Here is an 18,406-nt window from a genome sequence, read left to right on the forward strand (position 1 = left end):
GAGGGGAAGGCACAGAGAAACTTTTTACTTTATCCAAATCGAAGAAAATTTTATACATGTTGAATCAGAAACTCCCTGGATGGGTGCATCCTTTTAATGCCACTGGCTCAGACTTTTACAGTCCTGATGACCTATCAGTATATTACCATCAGAACCAAAGGAGACTTGTAGGTAAACCAGAAAGACATCTGAGCCACCATAAAAATGATAACAACCTGCATATCATCCATCTAAAAGTCATGGATCCTGACTAGCTTATCAAAAAGAGTGGGAGGCATGGAAAGAAGTCTAAGCTTTGTTGTAAAATCTTCAAAGGTTTCATCTGGTTATCCTGCCAAACTTGATCTTTCCAGCAAATCAGCTTCACCAGCAAAGCCTGCTCCTATGTTAAATCCTTGTCACGCCTGTATCCCAGTGCACCTCCTGTGGCCGTCCACTGGACACACTAGAGGAGCAGTGACAAATGCCTTGTGGGGCAAAACAGAATAAATAAAATGAGTTCAGTTAAAATTTTGCCTTCCCCTCAAAACTATCAGAAGTCACAAACAAACCAACCAAAACCTGGCTGCTTTACAGCGACCCAGTACAGTCCCAGAACACGCCTACCAGTGGAAAGACAGAGAACCACACCACTAAGTGGGAACAGAAAAAATTGTTTCAAATGGTTCCAGCCCTGCCCGATGTACAGCACCACATTCACAGGCATCTCTAGAGCAGATGGATGAAGATGGAAGATGTAGAGGGATTCCTCGTGGAACAGGGGCATATGATACCCCAGGACAGTCTGGGCACCCCAGGGCTGCTGCAGAAGCACCCCTGAAGGGGCCTCAGGCTGCAGATAGGCCAGAAAGACACCTGGCTGCAGGCAGCCTTGAACAGCCCTGGGAAAAGCTACACGCTGGTCGGCTCCCCCGCTGCTTAGAGGCTGTCCCGTGGGAATAGGGCGTGAAGCTTTGTAAAGTAGATAAAAGTGAGTGTAAGTAAACAATAAAGGGAGCACGATGCTCAAATCGTATCGGTGTTCGTATCGTGACTCCAGCCGGCTCCCCTGCACTCGGAACCCGGAATCCCCCCCCGCTAAAGGAAGAGTGTGGTCTCTCAAGGTAAAAGAAGTGTTTTAAAAAGTATTAGAAAAATGTCTAATTAGAATGGAATTTTGAATTATCAAAATGCAAACCCTATTACAGTCGACAAGTAATGTACATGCCATTAATAATACAAATAAAATTACTTTTAATACTGAGGTCAATTCAAGCTTTAAATTGTTTCCTTTAACATAAAGAAGGTTGGGGGTGGTACTTAGGCTTCATTGTTATTTTTTGTTTCTCCTCCTTTTTTTTTCTTTTGTACATAGTACAATAAAATTTCAGAATGGAATAAAAAGCTCTAGCCATTTTAAAATTTCAGTATCAGCAACATCCCCAAATGCAATTCCTGCATAATTTACAACCACAGCTGTGCAGGTTAAAAGCCTAATTCCTTTTCATCTAAATATTTAGACATGCTAATCTTCATAACCTAAATTTAATAAGCAAAAAAAATATATTGATTCCTTAGCTCAATAATTATAAATTTTACATACAAGAATTGTTTTGATAAACAAATATACCATTTCTTTATTAAAGAAGTGATGGTATAGCAATTGCATACAGGATAATCTAGGTCATAATTAAAATAAGTTTTTCAAATTTTACTTTATTTTCAATAAAAACACAGCAAGGCATAAAAACATGCTTAAGTAGTGAATAATAAATACATAATTTATCATTTTTAAAAAGCAAGCTTTGAAGGAAATAATAGATGTAAAAACAAAAGGCAGGATTAGAATCAATAGTTTAATCAAGGGTTCTGGCTTATTGATTTCAGTCATGATTTAATCATGGTTATACAGGCTATTTAAATGAAATCTCCATGCTGTGAAAATAAAATTCAGTTCAGTAGCCACATCCCACACCTCCCTGATTCCCAGGACAAACCCTTAGAGGTGATGGCAAAATAAAGCTCAATACTGTAATTACAGGTACATTTATTTCAAGAATCCTACAAATGGTTTTGTTCATGATGTTTTTTACTGGATCAATTCCCAGACTACAGAGAAGTTTTGTTACTTTACAGCAGTAAATCTACTCCACAGCTGGGAGTTTGTTTGTGGATTTTGTCATTAAATATACTTGATAAAAGAAGCCACTATAATAGCAAAAATATTGAGAAATACCTATTCTTGGTGAAAGATACACACCAGCCCCACTTCTTACAAAAGAGACTGAAATGATGGAAGTTTTTGCTTAAGAAAACAAAACTAGAAGGATAAAAAAATAGTAATAATAATAAAAAAATTCATTGAGAACTTTGACTTATGGTACTAAGCCAATTATCAAACTCATCCTGCTCCTAGCCAGAACAGATTTTGGGGTTAGCTTGTTTATAGTTTTTAAAGGTTTATTCCTATAAATGCAAGCCTCAAACTTACGTACAAACTTAAGCTCTAATAGGTACCTCCAGCCAAGTACATTTTTCCTATGATTTACACGTAATTAATTTTGTAAGAAAGAGGTCAAAAAACCAGGCCAGTACAAAAGCAGGAAGATCAGCACTTGAGCTCCTGCTCAGACTAGTGAGCAATACCTCATCATCTGTGTTCTGGTACACACAGGAAATCACATTTGACTCAAGTCCTAACAACTCCCCTGCTGCAGTGCTGAACAGGCAACCACCTGCTACCAGCTACTCCTTGGACTTGTGTGTGCCCAGATCCCCAGAAGGTGTATTTCTCATCAAATGCCACACAGTTTCCAGCTACATTAGCAGAAGAAATGTTTTCTATGAAATACACACACAAACATTTGTATGTAAATAACAGAGTGACATTACAGGCAATTCTGCCTTAGCATTTTCTCTACACTTCATTTAAAATAAGCAAAACCAGAAATATTCCATTTGCCAGTAAAACATTTCCATCTTCCCCTTTTATTCTTCCATAGGCTTAATTCATCTAGTGTGCAGGAACTGTATTAAATTAGATCCTGGGACATTCCAAATTACTGTCAATAAATTATCTTCCTGTCACAAGAGTTAATTTAACCATCTTAGATTGCTTCAGATAATTTGCAATTCTTAACTATTAACCATTAATAAGTCTCCTACTTTAACATGAAATATCTCTGTTATTAATCCAAGTAGTCAAATCCTCTAATACCGACTTTCCTAAATCTGTAACGGCAACAGTTTGGTGGTTAGATTGGAAACTTCAAATCAAGGGTGGTAATTCCTCCCCATTTCCTTTTCCTGGTGCTGTGAAGTCTTGTTGGAGGACTAAATCACAGACAATTGCCTTCAGCTCCTCTTTGCAGCGCTCCTGCCAGGGTCTGCTGCCAAGACACGCGGTGTGCACAGCCTTACCGGAAAAAATGTGGATTACAGATTTCATTCCTCCCTACTCTCAAATACCACTTCCTCCTGAGGCTCAGGATACAGAAGTATCAGCACCTCAATGTAACAATCGCTCTGTCTGGGTCAGAGTTACATGCTGTGGCACTAGATCAAGCCAGTGAGAACCAGTATTTTCAATTCACTGCAAAATTCAAGGACAGTCTCTTAACTACGCTTGAGCTTTAAAACACTAATGGCCTGTATTAAGCATTTAATACTAGAGCCTTTCAAGAGCTTTGCATGGAATTACCTAAAACATACTGCTGATAATTTCCCTTCTGGGGCAATGTACTCTAAGACACAATAGTGCAAAAGATAGAAAATAAATTGGAAATTGCTGTCTCCAGCTGATGAAGCAACCCTGACAGTAGAGAATTTTTTAACAAGTTAGTTCACACTGAGAAAACTATGAAAACAGAAAGGTATTAAATACAAGTTAAGGACAGATGAATCAGTTAGTCTGGATGGTTTTCAACTCGAGTAAGGGAGTTAAATACCACCACTTGTATAAAGAGTACCATGGGATTCTTTAAAGATTATTTCAGACTGTGAGTTGTGCTTCTGATCCACAACAAGGCATTTGCAGTAACAGAGGATGGTGTTAATTTAGCACTGAATTACTGAGTGAGTCCAAGCCTGCTCTGATTGGGGAAAAAAAATAACAGAACCTGACTATCCAGGTGAAGAATTACTTAAATGTAATTGTTTCTTCTGCCAGAATTCCTCCTTTGTGCAAGTAATTTTTAATTTTTATGGGTACTATTAACCTTGTTCTGGAACATACTGCTAGGAAAAAAAGCAATCATCTGAAATGTGATGGGCTGTCATAGTGTAGCCTCACTGTAGAAGAGGAAAAAAGAGCAAAGCAGAGGAGCACTTTCTTCCTGCCCAGCCCCCACCACCTCTTGTTACTTTTTAAGGTTGCCCATCTCTCTACCTTTTGCCATGTCCCAAATCCCCAGGCACTACTCTTTAAACCTTATGGTCCCTACTCATGAGCCTCATATTAAGTTGTTTCTGCCCAAAAAGCTCTAAATGTTCGCATCAACTTCCGTGACAAAGTCTCAACAGTGCAGAGGGTCAACAGTGAAGAGGAAGTACAACTCCAACAGTGCTATCAAAGGTACCTTGCTAAAGACAATATATATAGTCAGACAGTGGCTGCCCTGAGCTTTGGTGAATGTTCCATAACCAAAATAACTCTTGCCTTTACATTTAAAGAAATTCTGAATACTAGCTCTGAATCTACACTGCTGAGCAGAGAGAGCTTGTAGCCCTCATGGTCAAATAAGCCCTTCGCAAAGTACCAACCAAAAGAAAAGTGCGGTACCTAGTGCAGCCCACAGCCCTACCCTCCCCCCAAACACACACACAGAGCTCAGGTGCCAGCTCTGACCCTACTCACATGCTCAGGCTGCCATCAGAAGCAAAGCCTGTGCAAAGATTTCTAACCCTGCCCACCTCCTACCACTGAGACAGGACATAGCCAGAGCTTACATTGGACAGAGGTTGGCACCATAGAGCATTCCTCCCTCAAAAGCAGGACAGTTAAATTAACCAAACTCTACAAATTACACATCAGATTTTTGTTTTTTTCAAGACACTGCCAACAGTGTTCACAGGCTCCAGAGTGTATCTGCTTTTCAAGACTATTTTTTTCTGTTTAAAGGAAAGTTTCTGATTCCTAAAACTGAAATTCTTGTTTCTTCCCCCTCTACCAATAATCACCTAAACGTTCAAAAGAAATTAATCTAGTTACTACAGCTTTGCTTCTAGGGAGTGGGAATCTTTTCCACCCAGGAATTAAAGAGTATCCTTAAAAAGAACAAAAGTTCATTGTGGAAATGGAAACTCAAGTCTCCCAGGATCAGTCCTCCTTCACTCCTGGCTTAAAAGCTGCAGAAAACTGAAAGGACAATCACAGATGTTTCACTATACTTGCAGGTCTAAAATGTCTGCCCTCTGAATATGCCAACACTGCAAATAACTGAGTAGAAGCTAATCACTCTCTGGGTTTCATGATAATTTATAAATACCCAAAGCACCTCGCTGGTACATCCACATAGCAGTACAAATTGGTCTGTTTGTAAATGATTTCAGCTACCTGTCAGCAGAAAGATGAAAAAGAATATTGATAGCATAACTGGGCAGTTATGTAAATTGGACAACTAAAATGATCCCAAATAATCTCTAAGTCTTCCCTATCCCCACAATAAAATTCATTAATCCTCCCTTCTGTAAATAACCTTCGGCAGCCACGCAATTTTTTTGCAGCTGTCTCTAGAAAAGTAGTCAAAGAAAAGGGAAGAAAACAGATTTTGAAAGTTGGCACTCATTCTGTGTAATTGGTTTTTTTCTGATTTACTAACACTTGAAACCAGGACACTGACAATTTTTGATGTTACTGTTTTAAAGCTATTTGTTATGCATAAATCTGCTATTTGTTTCTAACATACTGGTTGTAATTTTCTAATTATTTCTGACTTCTTAGCTTTTTATTAGCATAAATAATATTTAACTTTTCTCCATAGCAATAATTAGGAATTTATAACCCCTTATAGATATCCTGTCAACACAAACTGGATGTAAGCAAGTCTTAAAGTGAGTGGTAGTAAGTTTTTTAAGAAAAAACATTAAAAAGCTATCATACACATAAAAAGCTATGAAAGTTTCATATGAAAAAATAGTTTTATCCAAGAACTAGACTGTATAATTAAGCAATTCAAATCTTAGTTAGAAACTGATTTTAATTAAAGGTAATCTGACTCATTTTAACTAACTAAAAATTTAAGTCCGACAACATATTTGTACCCATTTTCTAAAATGCCCATCACTTCTCCATACTGGCTGATCAAACTTGCCAGTGAAAAACATTTTAAGTAGGCAACTTGTAATACAGCTATGGTTTATTTCTGTCAGAGGCTGACTGCTGAAGTGTGAAAGAAACTCATTAAAAACTTCTCACTGTGATTTTACATTATAAGGAAAAAAAAAGAAAGAAAATACTTAATGAAGGGTACACTTCGCCTGAAGACACATTCATATTCTGCTTTTCATTTTATACTATTTCAGTAAACAAAAGACAGCTATTACTCTCAGAAACACTATTCATACTGGCCATACTGGGAGATTATGCACTTCAACACTGACTCTATGTTAATATTATGAAAGTAATGACGGAAATCAAGATAATACAGCTAAATAAATAGAAGGATCTCTTACCTTAATCTTAAGACAAGATTCACCGCACATGGAACTTCACTATATTCCTCACTAACAGCAGGCTGAGACTATTAGAGAAAAAAGCAAAAAGTCTTGTAAAGGATGCCAAAGGAAAAAAAAAATCACAAAAAACTTTCCATGCTAACAGTCTGAAGTTAGCACAGAATATTTAACACATTCTCTAACTCTCAGGAACCCTTTAAACACTTTCAGTACACAGTCTAAAATACAGCTGATACCAGTAAAACTCCCATATTTCAATTACAGACAAACAAGTAATAAATAAGGCCTGCATTAGAGCACTGAGTGTAAGAGCTTATAATCCACCTTGCATCAAAGCAACAATTACCTATTAAATAATATGCACACAGAGAGAATTCCAAACTGCTACTCACATTATTTTTGTGTAACAGTTTTGGTTGTTAAGGAAGTCGTACATCTACCCATATTCAAGGAACTAGCAGCGTATCATAGCAGGTATCACAGCTCAGAGGATGTCTTTCACAGAGAAAAATCAGGAACACTGATATCTTTCACATTACCACTCCTCCCTCACACTGCAATATCCTCCCCAGCTCACAACTAAAATCTGTATGAAGCCTCAAGCAAAAGTGTATTCTACATACAGAATGCACCAGGCTCCTCTACCCTACTATGATTTCATACCCAACTTGGCATATTGTCACCACTCACAGAACAGCCTGTTCCGAGGTTACAAAGGGTTCAAAAGCCCTCCCAAAATAAAGACTTGCATCACAAATTTCATTTGACATTTCATTTTTTTCAACAGTTTTCCATATCAAAGCTATTAAAAAGTTACACAAGATCCATATTTTATATTCTGTGTTTTCAGCAAACATTAATGAATATTTGGAAAATTATTTTTCACAATCACTAAAATAAGAGAAGGATTTTTTCTGCTTCAATTAAATTCCTTGCATTCACGTAAGCTACTCTATACTTTATACTATATTATTTCTGCATCTTCAACAGACATGTTATGTCAGTGTATAGGAATGTGCATCCCAAAGACCCAAGAGGCACACACCAACAGTGACCAGATGCACTAGTCTTACTTCCAAGTCATCTTCTAGAGCATTTCAGATAAAAATCAACAGAAGACTTCAAGCAGAGGATTTTTTCTCCTTCATAAATTAAGCAACTTTTTTTATTATGAGTTACCTATATAAACTGAGGCACAAGCAGTAGAACTCTCAACATCTAAGACAGAAAGACTGTGTGGTAAAAGCCTTTCCTTGTACCCAACTTACATAAGGTAGCTCAGATGCTGAAGAACTGTGTAAATTAGGTCTGCAATGGAGAGACTGGGGTCATCAGAGGAGCTAACAGGACCAAATCCAGCAGGAAGCTGCTAGGCTTTTAGAAGATTTCTCTGACACCAACGAAAATCTGAGAATCTAAAACTACAGGTGAAGTGGCAAGGGTCACCCACCCAAAGAAAAGACATTTTTAAAGACCATTTAGTCTGTAAGCCATAATCCTATTAAACAATTGTTTATAGCAGTGATGCTTCCCACACTCGGCACAGGGCCATGAAATTATATATAGTATTTTATTCTTCTGAATTAAATCTAATATGCTTCAGTACTGAACTATTTTAATGTGTATGGAAGGAAATATTTTAATTATAAGCTACATGTCATGATACAGATCCTAAGAAGAAAAAATTATTTGGAGATGTTCTGGCTACTCCAATGCAGCCTGCATTACCCTGACAGACAGCAATTAGTGTGATCCAGTTATGAAGATTCATTTAAAACAGCCAAACTACCTATCTTCATTAATTCTCCTGGGCACAAACATAACATGATTTTTAAATTCCTATCCATCTTATCCACTGTGTGCTGAAGTTCATTGTTACAGGCACAATGGCATACAGCTCTATCCTCACAAGCACCTGCTATACAAGGCTGCAGAACAACACTTGCACCTCAATTCACATTTTTAACAGCAGACATGAAAAAGAAATCCCTTCACTCAAACGCTTGGAAGAAAAAAAATTGATAAAGACATTTTTACCTCTGTGTTCTCCTCCTCTTTCAGTCTTCGTGACTGGAAAACAAACACAGTGAGATATGAGCTATGCAGCTTTATGCAACAAAGATCCAGAAATACTAACAATTAACAGAAAGAATATCTTACAGAGTATAAATGTCTTGGCACAAACAGAAAGTACCTTTTCCTGAGAAATAGCAGCTTTGCCTTCCTCACTCTTCTCATCCATTTCATCATCACTCCATTCCCAGTCCCCATCTTCTGTTTTATGGAGGTGACCACTGGAACCTGGCACTCGTCTGACCTACCAAAATATTGTTTACCATTACACAGATACCTTTAGTCTATATTGGTGTTCTGGTTAATCAGCAATTATTTGCTATTTTTATTCTATGTGCTTTCATTAATTTGCTGCAGGAGCCACTAACATTCTAATATCTGACCTCCTTAAGCCAGTGGGAATAGCTAAGCTATAGAAAATTCATATAGGGCAACAGGCTTGGATATATTTTACTACCACTTAGGAACAAGCTCAAGTAGATGACAACTGTTCGCTGCTTGAAAGGAAAGGAAGCTATTCAAGGAAGCAGAAGTTACACAGACAAGGTTGCTCTTGGGATGCAAGTCTCAAAAATGTGATTGCTCTGCTAAAAAGCTTTAAAACATGTAGAGGTTTTAAGAATACCTTAACAGCAAAGTTATCCTTATGAAAAAAAAACAGCACCGGCTGTATGCAGCCTGAGGTAGGCAGGCATGCATCACACCAGACTAGCTGGGCCAACTCTTGTAGATAAACAGACCAATGAGGCATCATAGGACTATCTTGCAGCTAAATCTGAAAATCAAATACTCTTACGGTGCCACATTGCTCTTTTTCAGAGCTGGACAACACGCTTGTTTTTCCCCAGATCATGTTTAGCCCACAACCATTCATCCAATAACTCTTCCCACACCTATGCATTTTGAGACCCTTGAGATGTCTGGAAGCACAGCACAATAACCAGCAGCCCCGACGGTGTTCAGATTAGAATCAGTTTCTCTAATTATTTCACATCACTGAACCAACATACAGTTCCCACTGCAGAATTTCAAATCCTTGTACGGGTAAGCTCCACAGTGCTATAATTTTGTAAAGCTTAAAGGATTTCCTCCTGCTTTTCAAATTTAAGAAAGGAAAAGAAGTTATTTCAGAAAACTGCCTGTACATTGGTAAGAGATAAAAGGAACAAAACATTCACAGCACACAAAAGAAAGAGCTAATTTGGCAGAAAAGCTGTTTCAGGCCAAAGACAACTAATGGAGAAGATATCAGTAAAAATAACTTTAAAAAATAACTAACTAGATGGTCTTAGCACAAAATTGCATATCCTGTTTACCAGTACCCACAGCATTATACAACTGCCTGGTTCAACTTTGGTTTTGCAGATTCCCATGTGTGGTGTTTTGATGTCTTGCATAGTATGAACACTGATCAGCTTGCTTCTACATACTGTTGGTTGGTGGCAGTGATGGAAAACAAAAAAGAGGGGAAAAACCTAAATATAAAAATCAAATTTGTGACTATAAAAATTACGGTGTTTTTCAACATAATGAAACTTAAAAGAAAGACTAAACTGGTATTAGCACTGCTCTAAACCCCTCTGGTTTGCTGCATACCATAACGCGCAGAGAGATGCAGCATGTGACAAATTCCAGCTGCTTCTAAATCCCTTCAGGTACCATATCAGCAAGATGCATGGCATGAAAATAATATAGAACACTTCAAGTCTGAGACCATGAACTTCCAAGGAAACTGTAATGCAGGCATTAATACAATTTTTCCAAAGCAGATTTTCATAGAGAGCTGGGTACTTAGCTATTTCTGTACTGACTTTGGGCCAAGCACACTTTGGAGCTGGCTGGCCTGACACCACAAGAGCATCAGTGATAGGAGCCTTCTTTCAAAACCTTGTCCATACACAAAAAGGTATCTTGATGTCTGTCTGGACTCTTTTCCACTCTTCTCTCCTTCACTTCCCAAACACCCACCTGCTCCTCTCCCTTCCCTTCTGCACATGTAAGACTAAACCAGAGGAAAGGGTGAAGTTTCCAGAGCCTCACTGCACTTCTGTATTTCCTTCAGCCTTTATGATATTTCTCCCTTACATTTCTTCCCTGTACAACCAAATTAGAGTGCCCTACTCAGTTTCTCCATATTTTGTTCTCATTTGTAACTGAGAAGAGGGGAAACCTATGCAGGACACTGGGGGAATACCCTACTCCATCTCTTGATGGACAAATTCTGCACTATTTTCCCTGTTTCCCATACCAAGCTCCTATTGCACCAATTTTAGCCTAGCTGCCTCCAAGCTTTGTAGAAGAAGCTTGTGTGTGTTTGGGAGGAAGGACCAGGCAGACATCAAAGGAAGCAGTAGCACAGCAATTCTTTACTCAGCTGCAATCAGCCCAGGCACAATCAGTGGGCTCTTACTGTCTACATCATCAGGGATCAGTACAGACACGAGGTAATCTAGCAGGCAATGTGCCTGCTGCTTGTGGATGTAATTTATTATCCTTCAAGGACTGAGGCAGGCTTTTGTTTAACAGCACAGACAACTCCCAAATGGCTCTACACAAACCTAGGAGAGGACATCATCCACAACTAAACACATGCTTTTCCAGCACAATAGGATATATTGGTTTACAGACACATTCAAACACTGCATCGTGCACTAATCAATGTATCTTTCTGCTTCCATTTTCAGTTGTTTTGAAGACTTATTTTACACAGAATGATTTTAATGGGGCTTAATGATGCTTGTATCATTTGCAGAGAGTTCTAGGACAAAACTTTACTGATGAAGATGGAGTGCATTTCAAGTTTTTAAATAGACCGCCTTTAAATAAACAATAAACAAATGGCTCAAGGACAAGAAATGTAGTACAAAGCAAAATACCGTGTTCAATCAAAGTATTTCCTTGAGAGGTTTCTGAAAGCAGAAAAACAATTTTACTGGTAGTCTGTTTCAATCAGACTGATTTCCACCAGCACACATTCACAGGAAAGAAATTGTAATTTCAGCTAGAGCAAAGTACCCAACCTATTCAACTCTCAAAAATATGAAGTTGCTGTCTACAAAGGTTTTTTTAATTGGTGTGCGTGTTTAACACTTGCATCGCTTGGTGAACTAATTTGCACAATTTTTTGACTAACAAGCCTGGCTTTGCTCACTCAGTTCTGGTTAAAGCCACATAGAATCAGTTAGATATGGAGGGCATGTACCCTCCCTAGGTGAAGGAAAGAGCACAAGTGGCACACCACGCCTGCAAATAAATTGTCTCTTTGTTCATCATAAACATCTAACTCTAGTATCAGATATTGGATGGAAATATATGTAATTTATATAACATATTAAATTTCTGTTCTGGCTATCATTTGAGATACTGCTAGCAGACTGATACCACAGGCAGCATGCTTGCGTATCACTCCAATAATTACAGCATTAAGTCAATTGAGAATATTCTATATATTTTTACTGATACCCTGCGCTACAGATCTTCCATTTTACAGAGAGAAATAAAGCCACAAACAAATGAAGCTATTTATATAAGGGCAAAAAGCAAATCCAGACAGAGCATGGAACCAAAACAAACTTCTTGTGTATCTACAAAAATAAGAAGCAAGTTAGTTTAAATTTTACATTGCATGCAGTAGCCATACAAATGCAATTTCCCCATCAGTTTCAGTCAAAACACACAACATCAGTAATTCCTTATGCTAAAAATTGTGTATCTCTCAGGAAGTATTTCAGAGGGAAAGGAAAACAAATTAAAACACGCTCAATTCTAATTTGGGTTTTACTGATTAAAATTTTAAATGATCCTTCCAAAATAGGAACTAAACTGAATCATAACTTTAGCTAATAAAAAAAACCAATGAAAGTTCAGTTTTACAAGACAAATTAACACATATTAGAAAACAGATTTCACGTAAGTCAAAAGACACCAGAGAATAAAAAATTAATTTGAATGACTGGCAGTTAAGCTACAGCCAACACAAAAGCAGCTCAGAGCATTGTAACGTAGCAGTTTCTAGGAGGAAAAGCTTAATAAGCCACTGCAACATTACCCCAGCTGCAGAAGAAATACATTATGAACATCAGTTAAAACAGAGAGTGCTTGGACAAATCAGTGCGTCATTAAAATGGAAGTAGCAGTATTGTTGTATATGTTGTTCCTGGTTAAAGCTTACTGCAGAACACAATACAGTCACAAATATTTAAGTATAAATTAAGCTGCTGACAGAACTATTTGTCCCCACTCTTTTAAAGAAGGATACAGACAATTTAACATTCCCTGCCAATACTACCATGCACTAGCTTTCCAGGAGAATGTGTGTTTACAGATGAACTCAGCAGCTGTAAATCCCACCCAGTGAAGGTCAGCCCTAATCACCCTAACACAGAGAGAACTCCATTAGCAGAATGCAGAAGCTGCCCACATTTCCCAAGGCTTGATGAAAAGAAGGCTACAACACAGGGAAGCAAAACATAAATTGTTGTCCTCTAGGCACTGAATGCTCGCTGTATGTAGATGTTAGAGACTGGGATAAGAAGAATCTATTATTCATTACTGATTCTTTAGCTGCTGCACTCTCTTTACAAATTTATTTTTGTTATGTGACAGCGAAGGGAATGAACACTTTCTGAACATTAAGAATTTTCTACTTCCTTATTCACAACTGCTCAAAACAGCAAAGAACTGGGCCCACTTACAGTTTTATTATTTTATTTCAGTGTCTAAATTTAATAAATAAATTAAAGGATACACTGTGGGATACCAATGCGTACACATAAAGCATTACTGCATTTCATACATGGTACAGCACATGATCTTAGACTACATTACAAATCCATTCTGTCAGTAAGAGCAATATTATACATCCACTGTATTTTTTCTCATTCTGCAGGAAGATGACTGAACTAGTAACATTGATTTTCCCACTATCTAAATTATTTAAGGTATTCTTATTGAACCTCTGGAAACTGAATATTTGCGATGGAGTCCTGGATAAATTTAAACCAGCATTTTTAAACTTTATTCCACAGAAAGAGAATGGTGACCTGAAAGCATGGGAAGTAAGATGCATTTGTGTAAGCAAAACTGATGGCACTAATAAACATTAGTATTGAGTATCGTGGAAGATGCCTTGCCACCCTCCATATACAGGTAACATAGAGCCCAAATTTAATTTGTTCCTAAACTCCTGGAGAGCAGCAAATGTGTATATTCCACACACTTGAAGAGCATCTGTGAAAGTCTTTGTGGAACCCTGACACTGCTTCCTATTAGTTTCTAACTAGAGAATAATCAGTGCTGTTGTTTGTTTTTCGCATTTCTGTATCTCTACAGAGGGCAATCTGTACTTTTTTATTTTTTAAACACATATTCTTCCAGAAATACTGCAGCTTAGCTTTATCTGGAGATAGAGTTGTCTTTTATTTTACCAGGGATGCCCTTCAGCTACATATGCCAGTACAGTAGTCAAGACACAACCAATCCCACATGCCCCTGAGAGCAGTAATGACAAGGTGGTTATTTAAAAACCTCATCTTTTTAATTTTCTGAGTCTGTCCTCATAAAAGCTTAAATTTGACTTTCAAGCAGAAAAAAAGAAAGACCAGTCAACTGATGCTGTATACCTTCACCTCACGCTGGTTCTTATAGGAGACTGGACTCCCACTGTTACAGAATCCCAGAAGATCTTATAGAACAAATATACTTTTCAAAGTATGAATATTTACTTGGTAATTGATAAGGTGAGGGTTTTTGCATAGCCAGTGCTCCCCCTTTTTTTTTTTTTTTTTTAATCACAGGTTACAGAAGCTTCACTTCTCATACAACTTCATGAGAAGTATTTATAAAACCAGTTCCCATGCCAGTTCCAGGCTAGTGATTTTACAGAAAGAACAATGATGAGGAATAGGACATTACTGAACAATTTAGGTTTTAGCACCACACTTTGCTCTGTATATTATTCTCTCAAAAAAATCCCTAGACCAGTTCCTTCCATACACAGCTTAAGCCTATAGAGCAAACAGATTTTATAATTTTTACCTTTCACCATCTTGCAAACTTTTCCTGAATGTTTCCTAAGACAAAAAAGCAAATTTCAATCTCCACCCCTATGCATTTATTTTTATTCCAATGCAACAAAAAAAATCTGCCTATCATTGTGTATCCAATCATGGCACAAGCGTTTTGCTTAAAACAGTTACATCTTTAATCACAGCTTACCACCTGAGGTTAAAGGCATGAAGTCACTTTATACAATACATATGTAAGCAAAAGAACACTGTTCTTTTTGTATAAGAACACCTGCAATGTTATCACATTTTTGCAAAAAAAAACAAAAAAAAACAAAAAAAAACAAAAAAAAAAAAACCAAAAAAAACCCCTGAGGTCCAAGACCGCTCATGAATTCCCACATGTTTACATCATCCTTTGTTGAAGAGTTGAAGCACTACCTCAGGAGAAGGTCCACATCCAACCCAGTCTCACAGGTCAGGTGACTATCCTAACCCCTTCACTGCTGACTGTTCTTAAACTCCTCTGAATTCATTATATTGTGAAGCCTTATTTTTATTCTGATGGAAGCCACAAAACTTCTGCAAACCTGAATGTGTTTTATGCATTCAAACCCTTGTTTTTTCTCACCACAATTTAGGGAGGCTATCATTATTAATGGGATGTACCACTACCTTTGTAAAAAACACTCTGGCATTTCTGCTTCGTAGAACTCAAAAGGTGTTAAGATATCACAGTAATTTGGTGTTAGTGTCCCCTCCTCTTAAACCATTCTGCATGCTGCAAATATCATCATGGAAAAAAAACTTAGTCTTCCTTCGCTTTTCCTCCTACTTGGAGAAAAAGTTAGACAGAACTTGCAGTGTTTCATACTCATACGCAGAAACTACTGGAATACTCCCTAGAGGAATCAATTACACTGTCACCTTAAAGTCAAGAAATGTAAGATCATTGTATCTTTCTTCATGAAAGATTACTGAATACAGGAGTCTGATAATTCTGCATTGAACAGGACTTCTTCAGCTTTCTACTGGTTCTGGAAGAGCACCCTTTTTAAGGGATAACACAGCAGAATTCAACAAAAAATAGAACTCTGTTTAAAAAAAAAGACCCTTTGCTTTAAATATTTATGGTACAGGTTTGTTTTTATAAGCCAAACAGTATCATGCTTGCATGATGACAAGTGTGACACCCAAGGGCACGGCCATCAATTGAGAAGACTGCCACGGAATCTTACCTACACTCCCAAGCGGAGCTATCAGTGAGAGGAAAACAAAGCCATTATCAGCTGAAGAGAGAGGGGATGAGGGAGCACATTCCTGCACCTCTAGAGGAAATGACAAGGAAAGTACCAGTGAATGTAGCAGTGTACCAAGTCCTCACCCACTCTGGGGGATTCCTTGTCCAACACCCTCCCCCTTTCCACTCTTCACCAATTCTTCTACTGCTGGGACAACGCTGCTTAGAGACAGCAAGATGTAGTGGCTCAAAGTAAGACACTATTTTGTTACCAAAACATCTTGTTTACAAGTGCATGTATTCCCTGAACTCCTAATTCTGCTTTCCTTAAACATGAGGTTTTACCTAAATACTGCAACATATTTATTATCTCTGCTTTCAGCCTGAGTCCAAAACTGGACTCTGATTTTGCTTTGAGAAATTGCAGTTTTGCTGAAATTCCTGCCACATGGGAAATGTGCAAATTTAGTAACTCAGTATGATTTTTGGTTTTCAGACATTATTTCTCCACTTATTAGTTCCACTACATAAACTTCATTACTGAATGTTATTAGCTGCAAATAATGCTTTCATTCACATTTTAACAATAGTCCTTTCAGGCATGAACATGCACCTGTGCTGAGGAGGATGTTTTCAATTAATTCTGCAGAGGAGATACATTGCTCCACAAAAGTATCACTTCACCTCAAACACAAGGAATCCCAAATGGCTATCAGGCATGACCCGACAGCTAATTCACACATGCCGAGCAAGGCTCTTTTCTATCCTCTTTCTTTTCCCTGCCTGCTTCCCTCCACCCTTCCAATCAAATTAAGGTGTCAAAGCCAAGAGGATACTAGCAAGAATCAAAAAAAAGCAAATCAAAGATACAGCAAATTGGTGAAGTAACTTAGTACTCTGAAAGATGATGAAGAAAGATCCAGATCTTCAGAGCTTTCTTTTCTGGCTGCTCAGATGAATGCACATCATGACGGTGAATCACTACTAGAAGACTTGCCACTAGAGGGATCACTAGATCCACCTTCATAATCATCATTTTCCAATTCCACCATGCTTTTCTACCATTCAAACTGCTTACTTTCTTAAAATAACCGGAGGTGAAAAAAAAAGAAGACAAATACAGCCTCATGTAGAGCTTTCATTATTCAGTAGCAGAAACCTCTTATTATAAGGTAGATTTCACTGTCAGCATTAGAGATACATTAAAAAGTATTTAGGAAAACAATCTATTACTGTAGAATTCAAAGAAGAAATTATTATGACTTTCACTTACTTTCAAACTCACAGGCTTGAACGCACCATTTCAAGGTGAAATTCTAATTTCTACCCTTTTCTATTTTTTCCAAGGTTTCCATTTGCTTATGTACATAACAGAAATTACTGTAATACACATTCTGCATTCCACACAGATTTTAGAGACGTGTATTTATTCAAGACAATTTTAGAAATACTACAGTGATCAAATTAAAACTTGAGTATAGTTCTCCAAAAAAGTTATAAATTAACATGAAAATAATTAACAGATCTGTCATTTTTATAAAATCCAATTTTCTAAAACCCCAGTGTTTCTATTTAGCCAGCTATCAAGAAGCAGCATGCATTCAACCAGCCTACAGCATTTAAAACTCCAGAGCTAGAGACAGACTTCCAGCCTGTGACTCCAGACACAGCTCAGGCAGGATGGATCCCGCGGGCTGCAGAGCACTGGCTGTGGCTGCCCTCTGCTGCCAGTAAATCCCACACAGCCCTGCTGGGATGTGCATCCCTGACACTCACTTTCTCTTCACATACTGTCTGACTTTAGCTGCAGATGGACTGCTGGAATAACCTTCTCATGGAGCTGTTTTTCAGAGCTAAACAGAAACGAACTATTACTGTTCCAGCCCTTCCTTCTGCTCTGCTGGCCTTAATCTACTTGTTCTGGTTAAAACCTTGAACTTTTCAGCTCCAGCCATAATTTTAACTCCTTGAGCCTAGAGCACTTTTCAACTAAATTAATTCCCCTATAATATCACTGGGTAACACCAGCTCAAGGATGTCCTGCTACCTCCCTTGCAGCTCTCCCCAGGAGCTTACAAGAATATCACCAGTATCAAGCTCAAGCGCAGGGGAAAACGAGTGTCAAAACAAATGACACATAATTTGTTTTGGTACTGAATTTCTGAAACCTTTACAAGGTCTAACCAGGAAAACATAGTTACTTTACACTTTCTTCAGATGCTTGAGCCTGGGCTCTTTTTGTTTTTAACTTCCCCCCCCCCCCTTTTTTTTTTTTAAACTATGAGGGCTAAATATTTAGTTTCTCCACATAAAAGCAAAAATTCTCACATACCTATTCCATCAGTCTTTAAGCAAGTGGCAACAGGTGGGAATGCTGCTTCTGAGCCACCTTGCTTTTAGAGAATCCTCTTTGTAATTCATCTGCCTGCATGAC

General features: G+C 37.9%; 1 protein-coding gene across 4 annotated transcripts in view; it reads right to left on the reverse strand.

Moving 5' to 3' along the window:
• Positions 1–18,406, reverse strand: part of STK39 (serine/threonine kinase 39) — an 88,560-nt gene that overhangs the window by 30,024 nt on the left and 40,130 nt on the right. For all 4 annotated transcript variants that reach the window (XM_042040754.1, XM_042040753.1, XM_042040752.1 and 1 more), the window contains exons 11-13: positions 8,849–8,971; positions 8,692–8,724; positions 6,652–6,719 (exon numbers count right to left, since the gene is read on the reverse strand). In XM_042040754.1, coding sequence (XP_041896688.1) covers positions 6,652–6,719; positions 8,692–8,724; positions 8,849–8,971 — 224 coding nt within the window. The remainder of the gene's footprint in view (positions 1–6,651; positions 6,720–8,691; positions 8,725–8,848; positions 8,972–18,406) is intronic.

This window comes from Corvus kubaryi, unplaced genomic scaffold (assembly GCF_017639235.1).
Source record: "Corvus kubaryi isolate FWS band 111438036 unplaced genomic scaffold, C.kubaryi_AGA036_p1.0 37396, whole genome shotgun sequence".
In the NCBI taxonomy this organism is placed as follows: Eukaryota; Metazoa; Chordata; class Aves; order Passeriformes; family Corvidae; genus Corvus; species Corvus kubaryi.